Source organism: Passer montanus, unplaced genomic scaffold, assembly GCF_014805655.1.
Source record: "Passer montanus isolate IOZ18808 unplaced genomic scaffold, ASM1480565v1 scaffold13, whole genome shotgun sequence".
Lineage (NCBI taxonomy): Eukaryota > Metazoa > Chordata > Aves > Passeriformes > Passeridae > Passer > Passer montanus.
The window spans coordinates 855,423-877,280 of NW_024359832.1; the positions used below are offsets into that span (position 1 = coordinate 855,423).

Below are 21,858 nucleotides of genomic sequence, written 5' to 3' on the forward strand. Positions count from 1 at the left end.
ACTCTTGACAAGCACTTGAGCATTTTCTGTGGGCATGTTCCTTCAATCTCTTTCTGACAAGATAGATTTCTATTTTAAGGAAATATATTCTGAAAGACAACTCAGGTAATGGAGCTATTTCTGTAAAGGTAAACTTCATGTAAGAATGTTTAGCAGAAAGGCAGGACATGTATGGAAAGGGATTCAAGGTAGAATAAAAATAAGGAAGATAATGCAAAGGGAAATATTTAGGGTAGCATGGGGTAGCTCTAAGTTGTCAGGACTATGAAAAATCCTTTTCTCATACCTTTCCTTAAGCAACTGTTTTGGATTGTCTTATATCCAGAACTTTTTCTCACAGCCTGGAAGTTTAGACTTTCAAGCTTGTTTTGGTATTTCTCTGAGAAATAAAAGCTCATGTTCTGAACCTTACGTTTCTACTAATTTTCTTGAATTTCAAAGATTTGTGTTTTAGTTGACTTGTGACTGCATAATTTTTTACTGCTTGAGATGCCACTTATGATTTTGATTTGTTTTCTTCTTAATATTACTTCTGTTTTGGATAGCTTTCTTGTCTTTAGCTATTCTGGCTATGCCTTCACCCATGCTAGGAAACAATTATCATTGAGTTCTCTTTAACCTTCCTCATATCACCTGCTTATTTAGTCAAGCTCTTGCATTAAATATTTGCTTTTTTCAGACTTTCTCACTTTCCCTTGATGCTTCTTCTACAACTCTTTCTATTCCTTTAGCACTTCTGAAAATCTCCTCAATGACCTTTTGTTCCTTTTTATTGCTCCTGAGTAAGAAATATATATTTTTTTTATATTCTAAGAAAAGATCCTTTGTTTCCCAGTTTGGGAGACTGTTTTTCTGATTTATCATCTATGCCAAATAACATTAAAATATTCAGTGGTTTCAGGTGTTGCTATGACAATACAGTCCTATTGGATTTAAATCTGTGGCATGTACAGGGCAATTAGAACTCATATTTGAGGCCAGTGAATTTCTAGGTTAGTGAAAATTTTAGAAGTTATAATAAGGGCATGCTGACACATGCCAAAGTCAGCGACATGCAGAGCATGGATATAACATGAAAGGCAGTACTGAAATTTAAAAAATAATTTCTTCATTCTAATTTGGTACAAAATCCTTTCAGTCATGGGAGAGGAAGATCTTACATTCTCTGGGATTTTGATGTTGAGGGTATTTGCTTACAATAAAACAGTAGAAGGAGGAATAGAGAGAGATTTGGCACATCCATTTGCCTTCCTTCTCCTCTTTGTGTGTCTTACTGACCCACAGTCGCAGTCTGCCACAAATCTTCATCTACAGGTAGCAAATCAATGGCACTATTATTTTTATCTATGGAAACCTAAAACAGGCATACCAAATAAATGTGTAGACTTTTTATATTTTGCAAAACTTTTTTTTTTCCTAGCGGGGTTCCTATGCTCACTGAAAAAAAGCACTATATGTGTTGGCAAGACCATAGTGTATAAAAGTTAAATACTGGGAAGTGTTGATTTCTTGACCCCCACATATAAAGATGTCAATGAAGGGGAAATGAGTACCTGTTTTACATGTGAGATCTCTAGCTGACATAGTTTTAATTCACTGTTTTGAATAGAAATTTTAAGTTGGTAAAAGTTTCTGTCAGTTGTTTTACTAAGTAGCATGGGTTGCATGTAGGGCTTAAATAGACAGAAAGCAAATAAATTATTTGCTTCTGCACAGGGAAATCTTCTATTTCTGTCTGTTTTAAGAAATAATTTCCATGAGCCAACAGAAAAAAAAATTAACATAGATAAATTATATCCCATGTGAATATGAGGGATATACAGGAGGTAAATCTAAAATATTGCTTAAAACCCAGAAGAAACCTTTTCTTTTGGTTCATATTTTAAATTTGGTTCATATTTTTCTCTAATAGAATCTAGGTCAGCTTGTAAACAGAAAATACAGATTGAAGAAAAAAAATGTTTTTGCATTTCTGATCAGAAATATTTTAATACCTTCAAAGGAACATATTCAGGATATTTTAAAATTTTCCCTCTTCTAGCAATAGTTCTTTTGTTAATTCAGCTCAAATTCATATGGCTTTGATCTTATGAAATTTATCGTCTTTCACAAATTAACCACTGATAATTAAAAAGAAAAAGCCCTTCTCTGCTATGGATAGATCATCTTGCTTCATCACATATAGCAAATTGACCAATTATATTATTTAAAAACTCTTTCAGAAAGCCTTTTTGTCTTTCCTACAGTTCTGTAATTTCTGTCTAATAATAGCAGTAGTTACCTTCTCCATCAGAGCAGTTTGTTGTTTGGGAAAGAAAAATTAATTTTGTGACTAGGATTCACTCACAGATGTAAATGCCACTGTGACAGTCGATCAGTAAATCTGAAAGGAAAGCAAATTTTCTATATGCTATTATAATAATACATTTTTCTTGGAGGGAAGAGCATTACAATGTGGAATGTTACAATGAGTTTATAGCAGAGATTAAAGGCAAAGAAATATGGCAAAGAAAACATATTATAAAGAATCTGCATATCAAACCTAATTTATCTTAAAACATTGAGGAAATAATCTATGTGTATAGACTTTTTCATTTGCAGTAGCATACTGCAGTCTCTTTTCAGATGCAGATCAGCCAGAGAATAACAATAAGAAAAGAACTGTAAAACAGATTTAGGAATTCAGTTTTACTAATAGATGGGTGTTGTTTTAAAATCTGCCTTGATGATCATTAGTCATTCCTTGACATTTCTCCCACTTTATTTGGTTTCAAAAGACTGCTAATAATCTCTATTGTCTAAAAATTTTCTTCTCCATGCTGTGGAGAAGGCTGATATTATCAACTTTTCAAGTTGAGAAATTAACTGCCCAAATATCTTGTTTTTAGACAAACATAAAGTTATTTACAATAATGTACTGCACGAAAAACTGTGATGAAACTACACTAAACAACTCTAAGATATACAACCTCAAAACTTTATTTTTCAAAGAAACCAACAGTTTCTTGATGGATGTTCCTAAACAGATTTTAATTGTCCATCTGCTGAAAAGTTTTAGTTAGGTCTGAGGGATTTGGCGGTTATGAAATCGGAAATATTTTTGGCTTGGCTAAGACACATGAATTCAATGCAATAAATGTAGCTAAGATAATTTTTGTCTTTATGATTATGAAGTGGCATCTGAAATCACAGAGAAATAAATGTTAATATTCCTGTAAAGTAAAGTATAAATCACAATGATAAGCTGCTGAAAAATATGGAATGGAAGCATAAAATCATTTTACATTTATACCATTCAGTTTCCTTTTAAGTTCAAGATAAAACCTCATTAAGGCGATGAAGTACTTTCAGAAACCTCATTTCTAAACTTTATAATTTACACAATTTTAAAAATATTTGGGAGTTCTTTTTCTGCTGTCCTGTAGCCATCAAAAGTTCACAAACCAGCACCTGAAAAGCACTTATGTATGTCATTAAATAATTCATGATATTTAGATTCTTCTCCAGTACAAAGAACTGCAGAACCTTCTATCAACTTCTCCCAGAAAGCATCAAAAAAAGAAAGAAAACACTCTAGCAGTAGCATGCATAGATATTTTTCTATTGCTCCTGTCTATATGCATGCCATGTACTTTTTTTTTTATATCAGTATCTATAAATTGTGTTTTTCTCTATCTGGACACCTGCTTTTAATAGCTCCATTTTGTTTGCTGAATAAATGCTTTTCTTTTCTTTTTTTTTTCTTTTTTTTTCTTTTCCCTATTGAGTGTCAGTGACATGCAAGAAACAGAAATGTTTCACAGACACGACACCATCTCAGTGACTTTCTTTGCATGTAAATGCGGCACTTTGGTTTTAAAATGGTAATCCAGTGCTGTTCTCTGTACTTTAAAAATGCAATAGTTGAAATACTTTGAAATTCTCTAGTTCCATTGCTTGACAAACTTTATATGGCTTTTCTGCACCAAATTCATTATGCATCTAATACCTCATTGTATTTTTGGATAGCTATGACCACTTTGCTGAAGAGGGAAATACAGTGTTTTCCTCAAGCTACTCAGTCTAGACATTTTTATCATTAACCTATTTCATCTCACAAAAATCCTTTGTTCAGGTAGAGTGGAACTGTGTCCTGCCATTATATTACTAAGTTATAAACAGATAAGAAATTTTGTCTCCCTCCCTTATGTGCTATGCAATAAGTCTACAACTGAACACAATCAGAATCTGAATTGTTTCCTAGTTCAATACAGTTTTCATCCTGTCATTTTTCCTATTCAGCATGTGAGCATGTTTTCTACAAAATCTTTGCATTAGTACTTCCCTTTCAAGAGAAATCTCTGCAATACTATGAGAAAGCACAGCTAAGAAAGCATCATAGCTCTGCCTTAAGGCTGGTGGAGGATCTTGAGCACAGAGAAATGAGAAGCAGAAAGACTGACAGTAGAACAAGAATTGCTTTGAGTAAAGATACCAAGAAGTAGTGGTGTGTGTCTTAACCCTATTATAACAGGGTTATATGAACATGAGTATTTTGGAGAACAGAAAAGCCATACAATGCCCCCCAAATAATAGCAACATAACAGATTTTCTTTTCCTCTCTTCATATATGAAGCTGCTAAATATACCCAAAACATGAATGAGTCTGTCAAGGCAAAGTAATTTTAACCAGTATCACATCATTTAAAACATTTAAAAGTTTTGTTTTCTCTTTATTTCATTAAACATTTGTCATCAGTCACTAAGAAGATTTTCGTATTAGACTGTCATTACAGAAGCATTAACAGAGATGTGCAGATTCTCAAGCATCTATATTTCAGTATTAGTGCAGTTGGATGCATTAAGTGCTAGTCCCAGAAAGCATCACTAAGCAGATAAGTTTATATCAGTATATTCTTAAATGCTTAACAGTTTTCTTCCTCTGTGTCATAAAAGGCAGTCATAGAATCACACATATAATCTGGTTTTCCTTTGTTGCCTTTCAAAATATGTTAATATATTCCTGCATCATGGGTTTTGAGGCTGGGGAGGTTTTGGTGGTTAAATTCAGTGCATTTTTTTCTCAGTGATTGTTTTTGTCTTTCAGACTTGAATCTCCTACTAGATCTTTGGTGATGGAAGCACCCAGGGGAGTGCAAGTCAATGCAGCTGCAGGAGACTTAAAGGCTACCTGTAGGAAAGAGCTGCACTTACAGTCCACAGAAGGGGAGGTAGGTTCAACCAGCAGAGACATGCTCTACAGCTCTGTCCAGCATAACACAAACAATGTGAGGAGGGTTTATTCAGTAGCAAGGTAAACAACATGAAAAGTGTTCTGCATTTGCCTTTGTTAAAGTGATTTTGGTTTAGCTTGTTCAACTATTAATACTTATTTCCTTTTCTAGAAATATTTGAAAATATTTTAGAATATTTGAAATATTGAGTTTCATTCACACTGAAAATAAACCTAGTTAATACAGATCAGAATTACTTGTAAATTAAGAGTGAAAGAAAAAGCTTCCATGGAACAGAATTGGTTAAGTGATACTGGTAAACAAATAACTTGGATTAATCTGTCAAAATAAAACAGAGAAGTTTGGATTAATTTAGATTAATGCATCATTAAACCATGATTAAGAGGTTTAACAAATTTGCTCTACCTGTGGTTTAACTCCTTAATCTTTTACTACCTCTGTAAGAGACACAGAGTACTTACATCATATGTTCTCTCCTGTTTCATTAGTGTCTTGTTTCATAGATCAGTGATAAGTGACTGACATAAAAAGACTTTGATAAAGATTCTTCATATGTAAACCTGTGTGGACACATGCAAATGATTCAAAAGTGGGTCAGTTTTTGGGATGGCAATCTATGCATTGCAGAAATGCATGAAGGAATTCTGGTATGGGAGTCCTTTCATCTTTAGACCATAAAATGACACAACATTAAAAAAAAACAAAAAGCTAAGATCTTGTTGAAGGTTATCAAGAGCTCTCAGATTTCTATTAGGCACTTTGGAGAAACGGATAAGTTTTCAAACTGTTCTCAGAGGGGCTTGCTACAGTGCAGCATTTTTGGAAATCTATAATGTAAATATTTCATCATGAATGCAGCTCTTTAGAAATTTTTTCCCTTTTGTGTTTGTGTTTGGTATTCTCTACCAAATGTTTCTAGATGTTTTACACACTATCCAACACAAGCAAAACCAAACAAAACCAACATTCACATTTGTGGCAGATAGTCCCATGGAATGCACACTCTGTATTACAGTGCAGCCAGGAACATTTTGACCAATATATTATAACAAAATCCTATTTTGATAACATTTTTTTATTGATGCAAGTATTTGTCCAGCACAATTAAAACACTGTGTTTTCCTAATTTAGTGTCTCAAATATTTGTATACCACGCGCCCCACCTTATTTTTGAGTTTCTCCAAAATCAGCTCTTCCCCCAGTCTCTCATCTTTACTTACCACCTCTCTTGCTGTTTCCTAACATTGCTGAGATAGAAGTAAAAAATCCAATTCTCTTTTAATAGTAAATATTGTCCTACCTCATCATTGTCCTTTCTGTGGGTATTTTTGAGTCTAGATCTTCCTGTAACCTGTCTTGTTCTCCCTTTCATAAATCCCTACCTGGGAAGATCTATTGTGTTTCCTAAATTTATTAGCATAAATTTTACAAATAGAATGTATTTCTTTGTTCTTTCCCTTCGTGATATTGCCAGAGGGGAAAAGCAAAACTTGAATTAAAATTAAGGTTAAGAAAAGAGAAGCCAACAGAAAAATTGTTACCATTCCTTACTCTCCCATTATTCTTTAAGCAATGCTTGTTTCTATATTCTCTCTGCTTTGCATCATACACCTCTTCATACAAATATTTTATCTGTGGATCCATCAGTTTTTTTTCTTGAGATCAGCATTGCAATTTAATTGCATGACTTCTCATTTTTCTTAAGTATTTACTATACCTTCTTGGAAGGCTAGTTTTGGAAACAATGTCCTATGACCTCAGTTGTACTTTGACAATGGGAATCCAAGAAAAAGATATAATGCCTATATTATGTATTATTCAGAACTGAATGTTTTGTAGTAAAAAAATGCCAGTGAAAAGCTGACTTTTCTGACCTTCTCATAAAAAATCATTATTTTCTCTGTGTGATAAGACTTTGCACATCTACAGTTTCCTACACAGATGTTAGATTGAAAATTATCAGAAAACAAATTACCAACCTTTCTCCACTCTTTCCCAATGAAGTGTTCAATATACATCGGACAAAGTTCAAAGTCTTGAATGCTTGCAATTTCAACAAGATCTGAAATGGACTGCAGCCAAAATCCACAGACAAATTCTATCCTGCAGTCTGACCAATGCCTCAACAGTCCACTGTTTAATCTCTTCCACTGGAGAGGGTTAGAGGAAAATGTAGAAACACTTAGGAAGGCAAATGACAGGCACAAGAGCATTAGCTGCTGTGCAAAGTTACTATAGCCACGTTAGGGTGTGAGGAACCAGGGTAAACATTCGATGGATTACATATCTGCACAACAAAAATTGATTGCTTTTCCTGCTTACAGCCTAACAGACAAACCACATTAGCAGACAGTATAAAAAAATGCTTAAAGGTTTATCATTATTCATTTTTAAGAAAACACATTCTAAAATTTCAAAGTATCTGTATTAAAAATAATCATTTTAGCCTAAGAACTGAATCCCTTATAAGTCAGGTTTCCTCCACAAAAAAATAGTGTTGTCTTTGTGAATTAGATCTGTGAACCATTTTCATGATAAGACAATTTGTACTAGAAAGACATGCAAGAGCTTTTGTACCATTTTTATTCTAGTTAGTGAAATTTAATTTTTTAATATTTGAAAACTTTTTCAAAAACTCATCAAAGATGAGTGAATTTGTATTTTCTTTCTCTATCAAAGTTATTGCTGTTATGACAGGAAATGGCTATGTGGCACCTGGAATTAACCAGTTATAGACATGTTACAGAGCATTATGCATTTACTGACTAAGAAAAATAGATTTTCCTTTTATTTAAGAATAACTTCAGAATATTTTAAAGAACATAAATGTGTTATGAAATACTTTTCCTCTAGCTTTATTTCTATGCAGTATAATCTTTAGCCTCCCACATCACAAACTGAATGCCTCTGCAAGCATCCTGAATTCTGCTGTTTGATACATTTTCTTTTTATTTACTGCAGTATTATAATAATCCTTTTAGCCCTATTACGCATCATAGTGTGTGATCCCAGACTGAATACTGGGGGCTGTAATTTAGATTCAGATTCTGCTGCCCTTTCTAAAGCTCTTGAGCTGCACCCTTGTGAGCCGAGGCATCAGCAGAATTCTTTGATTCAATTATAACTCGGCATTTAATTGTGAACTATGTATTATTCTATAAATAAACCATAACCAATGGTTTAAAGCAGCAATCATTTACAAGGAACGTGAAATGTGAAGCTTCAGGCTACAGCTGAATCCACTCGTTCACATAAGAGGAAAAAGATGATTTCTTGTCTGGAATTTCAGCACAATGACTGCTTTTTCAAATAAAAGTGTAATGCAAAAGCACAAATCAATTTTGAATTCTGTAGATACTTGATTTTACTAGACATAAAAACATTCAAATTGAACCTGAAACACATAATTGTGTAAAGGTAGCAATCTGAAAGGTCTATTTGATGGTGTCCACTCATTGGCCTAACAACGAATTGTAATAGTTTTGACCATCCAGAATCACAGAATGGGTCAAGTTGGAAGAGGACCACAATGGGTCATTTGGTCCCACTTCTCTGCTCAAGCTGGGTCATTCTAGAGCACACAGGATTGTGTCCAGATGGTTCCTGAATATCTCCAGTGAGGGAGAATCCACAACTTTTCTGGGCAATCTGTGATGGTGTTCAGTCACCCACACAGTAAAGTTCCTTCTCATATTGAGATGTAACTTTCTGTGAAAGAGTTTCTGCCCATTGCCTCTTTCCTATTGCTTGGCACCACAAAGAAGATCCTGGATCCTTTCTCTGAGATCATCTCTTCATGCAGATACTCATAGACATTGATGAGGTCCCCACCCAGATTTCTGTTCTTGAAGTTCAACAGGCCCAGCTCCCTCAGCCTTTCCTCACAAGAGAGATGCTCCAATCCCTTACTCATCTTTGCTGCCCTCCACTGGACCTGCTCCAGGAGCTCCGTGTCTCTCTTGCCCTGAGGAGCCCAGAGCTGGGCACAGCACTCCTGATGTGGCCTCACCAGGGCTGAGCAGAGGGGCAGGGTCACCTCCCTCAGCCTGCTGGCAATGCTCTTCCCAATGCACCCCAGGACACCACTGGCCTTCCCATCCACACGGGCACGCTGCTGGCTCCTGGACAGTTTGTTGGCCACCAGAACCCCCAGGTACTTCCCTGGACAGCTGCTTTCCCCAGCCTGTGCTGGTGCACGGGGTTACTCCTCCCCAGGTGCAGGAGCGTTGCCTGAATTTCCTCTCTGCCCATCTCTCCAGCCTGCTGAGGCCCTTCTGAGGGGCTGCACAGCACTATCAGTCTCTGAAGCAGAAGGATGCTAAGCAGGCTCAGCTCTCAGGAACCTTGAGCAACTGCTATGTGTCTTTCCAAGGAGCTTCTATGCAAGTTATGCTCTGCACTTTCATTGCATCCGGTTAAGTGTCAAAGATGAAGTCAATAAAAGGAGAAAGAAGTACAGAGGCTTCTCATTTTTATAAATGTATTCATATTAATCACCTTGTCTATGACCTTTTTCCTATTTACCTCTTTATACCCTTTTATTTCCCTGTCAAATTACACTCTATCATAGTATCATTTGTAGAGTATATTTTGTTGTTTCTGACATAATGAGGCTGATGCCTCATTATGGTAAGGCTTATAGCTGTCAAATTAAAAATGAGGAACATTCTTTAACAGACAAAGTTTAGTCAAAATCAGTGTGTCAGACAAGAGGCTAAGTTTATATTTACTGTTTTAGCACAGCACATTTAATGAAACACACAGACAATACTATTTTGTAGAGCCTAAAAAATGCATATAGTACTAACATTTGATCTATAATCCTATCCATTTCTAAATCCAGGAGATGCATTTTACACAGAGATTAATAATTAAGATTTATTAGTATTTAATAAAACTGTAGTAATCTTCACTTGTAAGCTCAAGTAACTATACAATTTTATAGCATTTGGTGGCATTTTTGTGGATTTTCTTGTATTCTCAAACAGAAAATAGAAACAGGACATTTTAAATTAAGTAGATACACTGAAACTGAATTACCTTGCTGTATATGCTGCTTGCCATAACTATGGAGGACTGGTTGATCAAAGACAAAAACACTTTATAGATGAGTTCAATTCAACCAAGTTATGTTAGTCTGAGATTAAATGTATTCCAAAAAATTAAATTATTGTATGCATGAATTGAGTTCAATAGACAATAAGCAATGGCAGGGTCTAGAGCTCAGTCACTGTTTATTCACCAAAAATTATGTAATACATGTGATGCATTTTGTTTTCAAAGCCTTTTTCATGGTATTAAGCAGTTGACTTCTTACTGTTGTCTGTGAAGAAAGAGATTAGTGAAAATTAAGGGAATTTTTTTCTATATTTTTTAAATTATAGATTTAAAAAATTCTATTAGAGTGTTTTGACAGATACTTAAAAGCAAATGCATATTATTTTTTAAAAAACCCTTTCATTTTCAAACCAGTTATTCATGTGTCATTTATTTATAGAAAAAATCTCACTGTTCTGTACCAGTTTACAATCAAAAAATACAAAAGCAAAGAAATTTAACTGACAACACCCATATTTAAAATGTTTTTTCATGGCTAAATTTTCAAGATTCACATCATAAGAAATTTTATTAAAAAGGTAAAAATTACAATGAATAATTTATTATATATCTTTTAATACAATATTCCTTTTAATCTAATGATTATTTAAATGGTAATTAAGTTTTTGTACTCTGTAAATTAAACATAAATATTACAAGTACATTTTCTTTACTGGATTGTTTACATAAACCACAAAGAAGTCACATCTGTCCAAGATTGAATGAATTTGCAAAGACTGAAAATTATTTCACAGAAAGAACAGAAAAACAGAAATAATAAATACATCAGAAAGTGTTTTTCTTCAGTAGGCACCCACATATTGTATTGGGGTTATAACTCAGAAGTACCAATATATACTTTTGTCTATTAAATTTACAAAAATTTGTACTTAAAATGACCTTACCCTCACAAGTATCTCTTTGGTACTGATGAGTCAAAATATAAATTCTTCCCCTCAAGAATGAACTGTACATTTCACTAATGTACAGTGTTATTTTTAATGGATACGTTATTTTTCAAATCCCTTTCCATTGTCAGTAGTTGTAGCCGTACCATGGAGATGGGAATGGGAGCAGTGCTGCCACAGTGGCTGTGCTCAGGTGTATCAGGTGTAATCTCAGTAAGAGAACTTTCACCACACCAGGCCACCCTTAGGCCTGAACGTCTCATTTGTCAACTTATCCTAGCACTGTAGAGAACACATTTTCAATACACAATTTGTACTAGATAATTTGGTCTTCTCTGAATGCTTAGTATATTCAGTTTTATCTCAGTTATTACATTAATTTCACTGTTTAACTGTTCCTCAAAACTATTAATCATTATGACCAATATGGTTCCAGATATTGTGCAACCATGTGTTTAAATTTTCCAGAGTATATGCTATCAACATAATAATTTAATTTTTCATTATGATTTTTTGTTCCTTTTCACAAAACTGTCATTTAGATTTAATGAAAGCCACAGATAAGTGTTAGAATAAATGGTCCATGCAAACTAAAGTACTTCAATTTATGCTATAGTTCACCTTAACCTTGAATATTGAAACACATCAGCTTATGAAAATTATATAGTTGAATCTAGTGACCTAATCTGTATAATCTTCTTTCTAGGATGCTTCCAATAGCCTATGCAGAATAGCAAAAAGACTAAGGCCAAACCTTGCATTCGTGTAATTCAGAATAATTGAATATTTAAGGGAATCCTAAAAGTTTATTGTTTAGTGAGACATCACTACGCTGTCTTCTCATACTGATTAACACCAGTTAATCTGATTTCCTTCTTTTTTTCATACTTCCTCCAGTTTCCTGCCATTTCTTGTCTACATTAGACCTGAAATATGCATTTGCAGCCCTATGGAGTTGTTTGTTTAATTGAAGAGTACCTGGATACAGAAAATTCTTCATTGTCTATAAATCCAAAATTTTTAATTTGGCTGTATCAACTTAAACTGTCATTTGCTTTCTTGACTAAGACCCATTGGAAAATTTTATACATGACAGGTTCATCTCTCTGTATTTAAGGCTTGTACAAGTATTTGCTTTTTACCTCATGCCTATATAGTACCACTGAAAGTTTGCTCGTTCAATTTAGTTATTTGTTTTGTAGATATTCTTTGTTTTCTGGTTTGCCCTCCTCTCCCTTTCCCTCTCAATGTTCAGATTAACAATACAGTCTGATGAGCAGGTGAATGGCAGATCTTCATTAGCAAAAAGTGTATATAAAAAGAGTACCACTTTTCCATTCTTATCAGATACACTAGGCTGATTCAGTTTGATTCTTTAACTAGTCAGAAATTGGATCTACTTTTAAACCATATAGAACTAGTGTATTTTTCTCTGTACTGAGATGCACATGACAAAGCAATGATCTGGGATTTCTAAACCTTAAGTATTTAGAGAGCATGATGCTGCTCAGCATTCTGCTCTCCATGAAATAACATTTCTCTGAGTAGCAGCTGCCTTTTCCATCTTGCAATCTGCCAGTCAGTCTCCCACAATGTTTCAGGAAGGAAAGAAGGCTTTGGTTTTATTTGTGCCTGTTTATCTGCTGAGGAGTGAGACTCTCAGAGAGTATGACTGGCCTGCACTGCCTTGATGCATGTGAGGTATTAAATGGCTTATCTCATACCTCTCACAGCAAAACAGATTAGAGAAAGACCATGTACACGTTGACTACTTTCATCTAGCAGCAGTGTTCCCTAGAAATATCATACTGTTTAATTTTTTTTGACATTTCTTCCCTTCTCTTAAAACATCCGATAACATCAAGCATAAAGCAGTAAGTAGTTTAAGTTTTACTGGTGTTGGAGGACTTTTCAGCCATGAATTTCAGTTTTTTGCAGATCAGAGGACAGAAAACATAAATCCTTAAATAGGTACACTGAAATTCCTAACATGTTGGGATACTCTGGCAGTATATTTGGATTCCTGCTTAACTAATAGATAGAAATGTTGCATCTTTAAATTTCATCTTTCATTATAACCCTGACAGCATATGTACAAGGTAGACTTTAATACTGGCTTTAAACCATCTTTATTAATCCTCTTCAACACAGGTTTCACCAGGGTGTAGCTATACGGATGGGTTTAAATTGGACTCACTGCAGCAGATATCACCCTCTTAAGAAGGCAGTCCAATTTTTCTCAGACACCATATCCTAGTACCCACATTGCTCACCAGATGCTCTGGGATGTATGCTGGGACAGGACTGGATAGCTACCATGCAGGATTAGGATACCAGATAAGCCTGGATTGTTGTATGTCACAGTGTGAAGTTCATAAGTACTAGTGGAAAAGCCTGCATAGCTATGCTTATTAAAGATAATTTCATTTAATGAGAAAAATAACTGAGCTACATTGTATTGTAATGCACATCAGAGTAAAGTGCTCTGCATTAAAGTCTTGGAGCAGTACACTACAGAGCACCTGCAATGATAAATTGTAGAAGTGTGGCTGTCCTGATGTAAACAAACAGAAAAATTATTGGGCTCACAGCAAATAATGGAATAAAGTTCAAGAGATTTAACTCTGCCACATAGGCTCTCTGATTTTCCAGTTAATTTTTGTTTGAATCAAAACATGCCTTTTACAACCCATTTAATTTTGTATTACAGATTTCTCATGAACCTTCCCCATCATGACTGCAGCTAAGCTGTTAAAATGGCCAGTCACACAGTCTGCCAAAAGTATAAAGAGCTCATCCATTGCTGAGCAGAGCTTACACAGACCCCGGGATTTTTCTGTTTTTCATACTGCCATTCTGGGGAGGAGATTGGGGGTGCATGGGAAGCTGGGAGGTGACCTCAACTGACCAAAGGGACATTCCAAACTGACCAAAGGGACTCTCTGACATCAGGCTCTCTATAGAAAGCTCCTGGGGGAAGAAGGAATGAGGGGAAGGGCCTTTGGAGTGCTGATGTTTGTGTTCCCAAGTCACCATTATACATGGTGGGGCCCTTCTCTCCTGGAGATAGCTGAACATCTGCCTGCCCATGGGAAACAGTGAATTCATTCCTTATTTTGCTTTGCTTGTGTGCATACCTTTCACTATTAAACTGTCTTTATCAACCCATGAGTTTTCCAGCTTCTATCCTTCCAGCCTCTTCCTGATCTTTCTGGTGGGGGAGTGAATGAGGGAGTGGCTGTGTGGCACATGGCTGTTGGCTGGGGTTAAACCATGACAACAAGGCTTACTGAAAGTCAGTATTAAAAGTCCAAAAGGCCACTCAGATTTTATTTTTGGCTGTATTTGTTAAAAGTTATCAAAAACTGCTGATTAAAAGTATGTGACATTACTGGCTCCAGTTTAATATCCTGTTGAATTACTGTTGAAATTGAAAGTATTTTATCTCAGTCATGTTCTGACATCAATTTTTGATCTTTCTCCAAGTACAGAACTATGCTGAGCATTATTAGTACAAAAGATATACTTACATAGACCTTGCATTGTTAAATGCTACTGGATTTTTATGCAGTGTTATTGATAACTCTACTGTTACTACTTTAATAATGGACCTGTTGTTATTTATTTTTTCTTGATATGAGAAGTGAAAGAATACTTTTAATTATTTGTCACTCCATTCATTATTGTGTCCTCTGTTTCCTTCCCACATTTTACCAGTTCCTAGTTTCTAGTTTGTTATTAAACTCTTTTTCCCCATCTGTTATTTTCTTTTTGCTATTCTTATTTTCACATTTACTTTTAGCTGAGCAGAATGTTTTAACACGTGTAATCTTTTTTTTCAGTTATAATTCTAGCAGAACATTATTAAAGTGTTTCCAACACATTTCTTACATAAAGACTATATCTGCAGGGGTTGTGACTACTAATTGTCTCAGGTCTGTAATACTGGACTTTCCAAATAACATTGTGTATGTGTGTGTCTAAATACATCATTCCTTTGATATATAAGTTACAGAACAAAGATAATAATTTGCTGCATTTTAGTTTTGTGATCACTTCCTCTATCGGTCACAATGTGAATTAAAGCAGGCATTGTGACATGCAGACGTCACCATTGCCTCTGAGATTCTCCCTTTCTGTCCCTTTTGGTGGGTATTTCCTGCCACGACAGTATGATTGCTGTGGGAACTGGAGAACTTACAGTGATGGGGAGTTGTAGTGTTTGGGGCTACTTTCAGACTACATTACTTTCAATAATTCCAGTCATTTACAATGCTTTTGCTATGGATGGAAACATGAATATGCATAAATTCCTGTATGGATTTTATCCAGACACTTTATTTTTTTCCTGCTATTCCTGACTTCTCTATGGCAGGAGGTCAGTAGTGCTTCTGCACTGCTTCGCTGCCATATACCACTTATTTTATCATAAAATAATACATTTCTCCTACAGAATAAAAAAAAAAAGGCAATACTTTCCATACTTCTTTAGGTTCTTTACATGTACTATGAAAATTGTGGTACAATGATGTCAAGTTGGCTTCATTGACTTTAGATACCATATAAAAACACTAGCCTGTATTTACAGATCTCACCTTTTCCTAATCTTGAAGTGTCACCTCCAGAGCTTAATGTAATTTTGATTTGTTACCTGTCTTCTAGAAGTTCTTGGTCTGCTCCTGAGGCAATAACTGATTTTACTTTAGCTCTTATTTACTCTTTCCATAAATAAAAAATAAATTCTGAACAGTTGGACACTCATCTGTTTGAATCAGTAGAAGACATGCAGTTTTCTGCAAATGTAAGTATAAGTACCAGAGAACTCAACAGAGATTCATTAATGTTACTGGTACCTACAGTTTCATACTGACTCATGTTATTTCCAATGGCAGATTGAAAAAAAACACAATGTTTTTTAATCATACTTGATGTTCAAAAACAAATGGGAATATCTTGATGGCCTTTTTAATAAGACTTTAACCTGAAATCTTTCCTCCTCTTAATTTAGGTCAAAAGAGCTCTTTATTTTGTGCATATGTCTTTGTAACCTCATTTAATTATTCTCTGGAAGTAGCTATTGTTAAGCCCCTACAATTTAGCACAGTTCAGAACATATTTTCAACTGCTTACGGGAGCACACTAGGGAATGTGCTTTAATATCACTTCACACTTATTAAAATACAAATTCTGCCAGAGCAAGTATATGCTGCTGCCATGAATGAATAAGTGTTAATCATAAATTGTACAAGTGAAAATTCAACCTACTCAAGAATATTGTCTAAATGTTTTTGTATAATAATATTTGTACCTGAATCAGCATGTCGATGAAGTAATTCCATACATTGTCATAATGACTATTAATGCAGAAATGACTACACAGAGATGAAAAACAATAAATGCTGACAGCTTTTTTACTTCTAAAAAGAGGAATTTCTAATATATATTTATAATACTTCTAATAAAATATTTCTAAAATTCTAAATATATTTCTAAAAAATCACAGCTGCCTCAAAGCACTTCTTTAAAATATATCTCACTGCTGATAGAAATTTATGTATTTCTTTTTTTCTCCCTCTTTTTAGATATTTTTAAACGCAGATACAATCCGCCTGGGAAATCTACCAGTGGGATCCTTTTCATCATCCTCCTCTTCCTCCTTCTCCTCCTCCTCCTCACCCAGCTCTTCAGCTCCTCGCCAGACTATCTATGAGCTCTGCGCCTGTCCCAATGGTAAACTTTACCTGTCCCCAGCAGGAGCAGGCTCCACATGTCAATCCAGTAGCAACATCTGCTTGTGGAGCTAGAATGACTCCGTGTTTTCCTCACACCAGAATAGCCTTTTGTTACTATCCCTCTGCTTCACAGTTCAGTTGGGTTTCCCTTGTGACAAGTCCGACGCTCCAAGCAGCCTGCAGAGCAACTTCTTCCGCTGTAAGCAGGAGTACAGCGCTGCCTTCTCTTGTGGCTTGTGCTGCCACTCAACACAGAGATGGGAGAGAGATATCCAGAAACCAATGTATTCTTCATCAGGAAACCTAGAACATAAGATCACCTTATTTTCCAAAAGGGACAATAACACAGGTGCCTTTGCTACTTGAAGTGAAGCACATAGTTTTAGATTTTTGCAGGACCTGGATATGAACTGCACATAAATATATATCTAGAGAGACAGAGAGAGAGTACATTAATTTATCCAGAATCTGATGGTGAGATGAGTTGATTCCCCCTGTATGATAAGTAACTTTACTGTCTGAAAGCACAATTTTCCATTCATCTTTTTGGAAGTAAACTTTTATCCCTGAATTTTAAAATTTTAAAGCATTGTGTGATGCTTGCTTTACTAAACAAATTCAGTAAATGGTTTTTAATACAAAAAGAGACAGAATTCCTCCCTGAGTTTGGTTTCTTTAAATATGTGTTGTTACTATTTGTCTACTAAGTCTAGGGTTTTGTACACTACGTAAATTTTGGAAATGCTCAGCAATATTCCTTTAAAAGTTAAAAAGAAATGCTCTTTGTCAGATCTGAATGACCTTATATAATATTTTCATGGCCACTGCATGTGAAGTGATTGCTTTGAGTAGAACATACAGTTTCTGGAAAATAAGAAGAGGGCAAAGAAAGAAATTCTGATGATATGTTTGTTGATCAGTGTATTGCTCTTCACAAGGGTCTTATAATTGGCAAATACAAAACCAAGAGAGAAATCTTCAAAGGTACTTCTTGCCCATCTTCTGACTATGTCTATAGTCTAATGTCTATTTCTGCTGCCACTTGAACACAGTACAAACATTGGTAATAGTGTAATGTGTGGTGCTGAGAAGCAGTGCACTAACAACTTGTATGACATTCACATTTATTATTCTCTTTTTTTTACCATCTGTTGCTGAGGTTTCAAAGTAATAGTAGCATATATAAAACCACATATTGAACGACATTTGGTATTAAAAAATAGGTCGATATTACATTACCTTTACCAGGTCTCTGTTTAAATTATGTAGCCACATTTGCACTCAGATCTCATTACTGACTCTTTTTTGACAAATTTCATGTGGGATTTCTTTCTTGTATCAATGTTCACACCTATTTGGCACCATTGTTAATTGAAATCTTATAAAAAATGCTTGGTATGCTGCTGGTAAATTTGTCACAGCATTGATTAACAAGAGTATCTTGAAACTTTCAGAACCCAGGAAAGTAAAACAATATAAAAATGCTTCCTATTGTGGAAGATGGCTTGATTGTGTGAGGTAAGTGTGCTTTTAAGTTCTATTCTTTAAATTACATCATCTAGTTTGTATTTTTAGAGGCTTCTGAATCTAAGGTCACAAATGAAATTAAAGCTTTTGCAAAGTAATTCTAAAGCCGGGGGAGATGGTGCAAGGTGGGTACTTCTACACACTTTTAAAAAAATATATATTTTTAGAGAAAAAGAAATGAAAATGAGCTAACTAGTATGGTGATTGCCTTGGCATCTTATTACCACCTAATAAGATTGACTTTGTTTTCACTTCAGGTGAAATTCACTCCTATGTAGAAGACCAGCACAAGACGTGTCAATGGCTTGACTGGTGCTTCCCTTACCGTAGGCCCTCTTCAGAGGTGTGAATTTTACCCCATAGCAAGAATTCTATATTTGCTGGGTTTAACAGTTAAAGGAAGATTTTGAATTGATTATTTGATGTCTTCAAAAGAAGGGTGTTAACAGCTGACTTGTCTATTTGAGATTTTTCTTCTTTGAAGGAAATTATACTAGAAAATATTGCAAGAAAATATATTAGAGCAAGAGGATTTTTCAGATAGAAAGAGGGCCAAAAAGAGTTACAGATGACAAAGAAGGTGACAATAAAACATGGAAAAGTGTAGCCATACAATACACTCTTATAACTGTAGGGATATAGATGCCTTTTTCTTATGCACACAAGTAATAGAATGGTGGAGAGACAGTAATGAATTTCAGGAGGAAATGTATAAAGATGCGTATGAGGACACATCTGTGTGTATTCATTATCTGTGCACACCTACATACACCTGTTGCTTAAAAGATGAACAAATATAGTGACTAATCTATTTGGTGAATTAAAATGGGGCTTCCTACAGATTGTACAGGTAAGCTAAGGAGTTTTTTTTCTCTCCAAATAAACCTTCAGGATGACTTGCAGATACTGTGTCATGAATTTTCCACTGAAAAATTCCTATTTGTTTGTTATTCACCTTCTGAGATTATTTACCTGTTACTTGTTTAAAAAACGTCTCTGTTCACAGGATGGAAGGACCCAACCTTAATAAAATTTACACCAACTTGGTTGGGAATAGGCAGGTAGGAGGAAAACCCTTTTGTTACTAGATTAATTTTAACAGCAAGACTGAATAATTTGCCACTTTGTATGAAGAGAACTCAGAAGAGATATGTGGGTAGTACATTGGACTCCAAAAAAACCAGCCCAGTAATTTCAAGTATGTCTGCACTGTCAGGATGTTCTTTATTAGAGTCCTGCCAATATGAAGTAGAGCATATTTAAGAGCTTAAACAACCTATGAGATAGACTAACAAGTTTTCATGAAGTCTTTATATTCTGGTAAATTTCATAATATAGATGTCTTTCTTTAAATCTATTGAAAACTGTAAGAAGGGAAGAAAAATTTAGTATTTTAAAAAGTATTTCTAGCCCACATGATTTCAAGGAGTATTCAAAAAGTGATTTCAATGCATTAACCATACTAAAAATTAAGATGCTATCCTTATGAAAGCAATGAAATATCTGCAAATACCTTATTGGCTACATGTGTTTAATATATACAATAGATTTATCTCCTGTAAAAAACCATTTGTGTCGTATTATAGGATGCTGTCTCTTTCTTGTTAAAAAAAAACAAAAGAAAAAAGAAGGAAAAAAAAAAGGAGAAAAGTAAAAGCATCAGCCAGCCTCTCTGAGCACTGTCAGCTGTATGGTTTGTATTGCAGTTCATTCATTGGTTAAGTGTTAAGACCAAAGACAGACACTTCTATTATATCCAACACTATGACACTGCTGTTTCTACTAATTCTGTTGGAATGAAGAGATGAAAAGTTGTAATTACAACATGAAATGTAACATAGTTTAGATTTGTGCAGCATTTTGAGCTGTAGATTTTTACTTTTTTCCAGGGTTTAAATTTTTTCTCAGTGTCTTGCATTTACATTACTGTTCATGCATATGGGGGTCTTTTGGTGTTCCTAAGAAAACATGCCAAGACATTTCTTCTCTGAAATGAAGTTATATTGGTTTGCTTGAGAAATTGGCTTGATTGGATAAAAGGATTCACTTTCAAGCATTTTAGATTCAGAGAGTTATTAAGTCTGGAAGATAGAGCCATAAATGTCTAGAATTCGCTTTCAAGCATTTTAGATTCAGAGTTATTAAGTCTGGAAGATAGAGCCATAAATGTCTAGAAGGATTTAATGAAAGATGTTTGAAATATTTGGTTGCTAACATAATGTATTGTTTAGGGGGTTTTGGTTTTATTTGTTTGTTTTGCTTTGTTTTTAGATTCCAAATAATTGCTAAATAAAAAACAAATTAAAAACCCACAAACTTTGGACTACGGAATTGTTATCAGCTGATTCACTGTAATGCACATGAAAGTTGGATCAAAATCTGAGTGCTGTATTGTTCCAAACACTACTCAGTAAAGGTCTGCTAACCATTTTTGGTTTGTAACCTTCATGTTAATGGTTTTCTTGTGTACAGAAGTATATATAAAAAGATGGGAACTATTTTCTTACACATACTATGCAATATGTTTGTAGAACTGCAATATTACCAAAATTACAAAAGCTGTGCTTTTGTACTCTCTTGTTTTATGTAAAACAAATCTTTTTTCTATTTAATGGTCTGTCTGTCTTAAAATTGTGGATAACATTATTCAAAAGCAGTACTCTGAAAATTTTAAGATTTTTATTTTATTTATCTTTGTTGTTTTTGTTTTTGTTTTTAATGAAAATAATAGCAAGGTTTTGGAAGTTGGAAATTAATTTTTCTTGGAAAGCTAGAACGTTTTCAGCATGTAATTAACACTGTCTCCTGTACTTTTTTCCTTTGGTCCTAGCATTTCCATCTGGTGCTACCATACAACTTTAAATAAATGTGATACATTAAATAGGAAACATATCAGAACTAATTTCAAGAATAATCAAACAGGAATCCTGCTAAGGATGGGGAGAACATATAGAATGGCTGATGAGAAACTTAGATTTTCTGGGGTTTTTTGATGGATTTTTTTTGTGTGTGTGCGTTTCCTTTCCTCCGTCTACAGTAGCAGCATGGGTAATAACTTTAATTTGTTTTTCAATTGTTTTGTCCTCATACACAGACTATAGTACAGTTTTATTTCAAACATTTTTTGAAAACAACAGACACTGCATTTAAATGCAGTACTTATGTTAAGAAAACCCAATTTTAAAGAAGTGTAGGCTTTATTTCTACAGCAGCATTAGTAAAGTTTAAATTACAGTGCTGTTATATCATCTACCATAAAAGCATATTACACTTCTCAAGTTCCTTTGTATCTTGTCAGAATAAGCTTAAACTGCATATTCATGTTTAAACTGCACTTGTTTACAAGCCACTTGAGAATTA

General features: G+C 34.6%; 1 protein-coding gene across 1 annotated transcript in view; it reads left to right on the plus strand.

The window, feature by feature from the left end:
- Positions 1-20,602, plus strand: part of SGCZ (sarcoglycan zeta) — a 358,683-nt gene extending 338,081 nt beyond the window's left edge. Inside the window, exons 8-11 of the mRNA XM_039698932.1 lie at positions 5,087-5,210; positions 16,822-16,969; positions 18,426-18,489; positions 18,756-20,602. Coding sequence (XP_039554866.1) covers positions 5,087-5,210; positions 16,822-16,969; positions 18,426-18,489; positions 18,756-18,759 — 340 coding nt within the window. The 3' untranslated portion in view covers positions 18,760-20,602. The remainder of the gene's footprint in view (positions 1-5,086; positions 5,211-16,821; positions 16,970-18,425; positions 18,490-18,755) is intronic.
- The last annotated feature ends 1,256 nt before the right edge of the window (positions 20,603-21,858 follow it).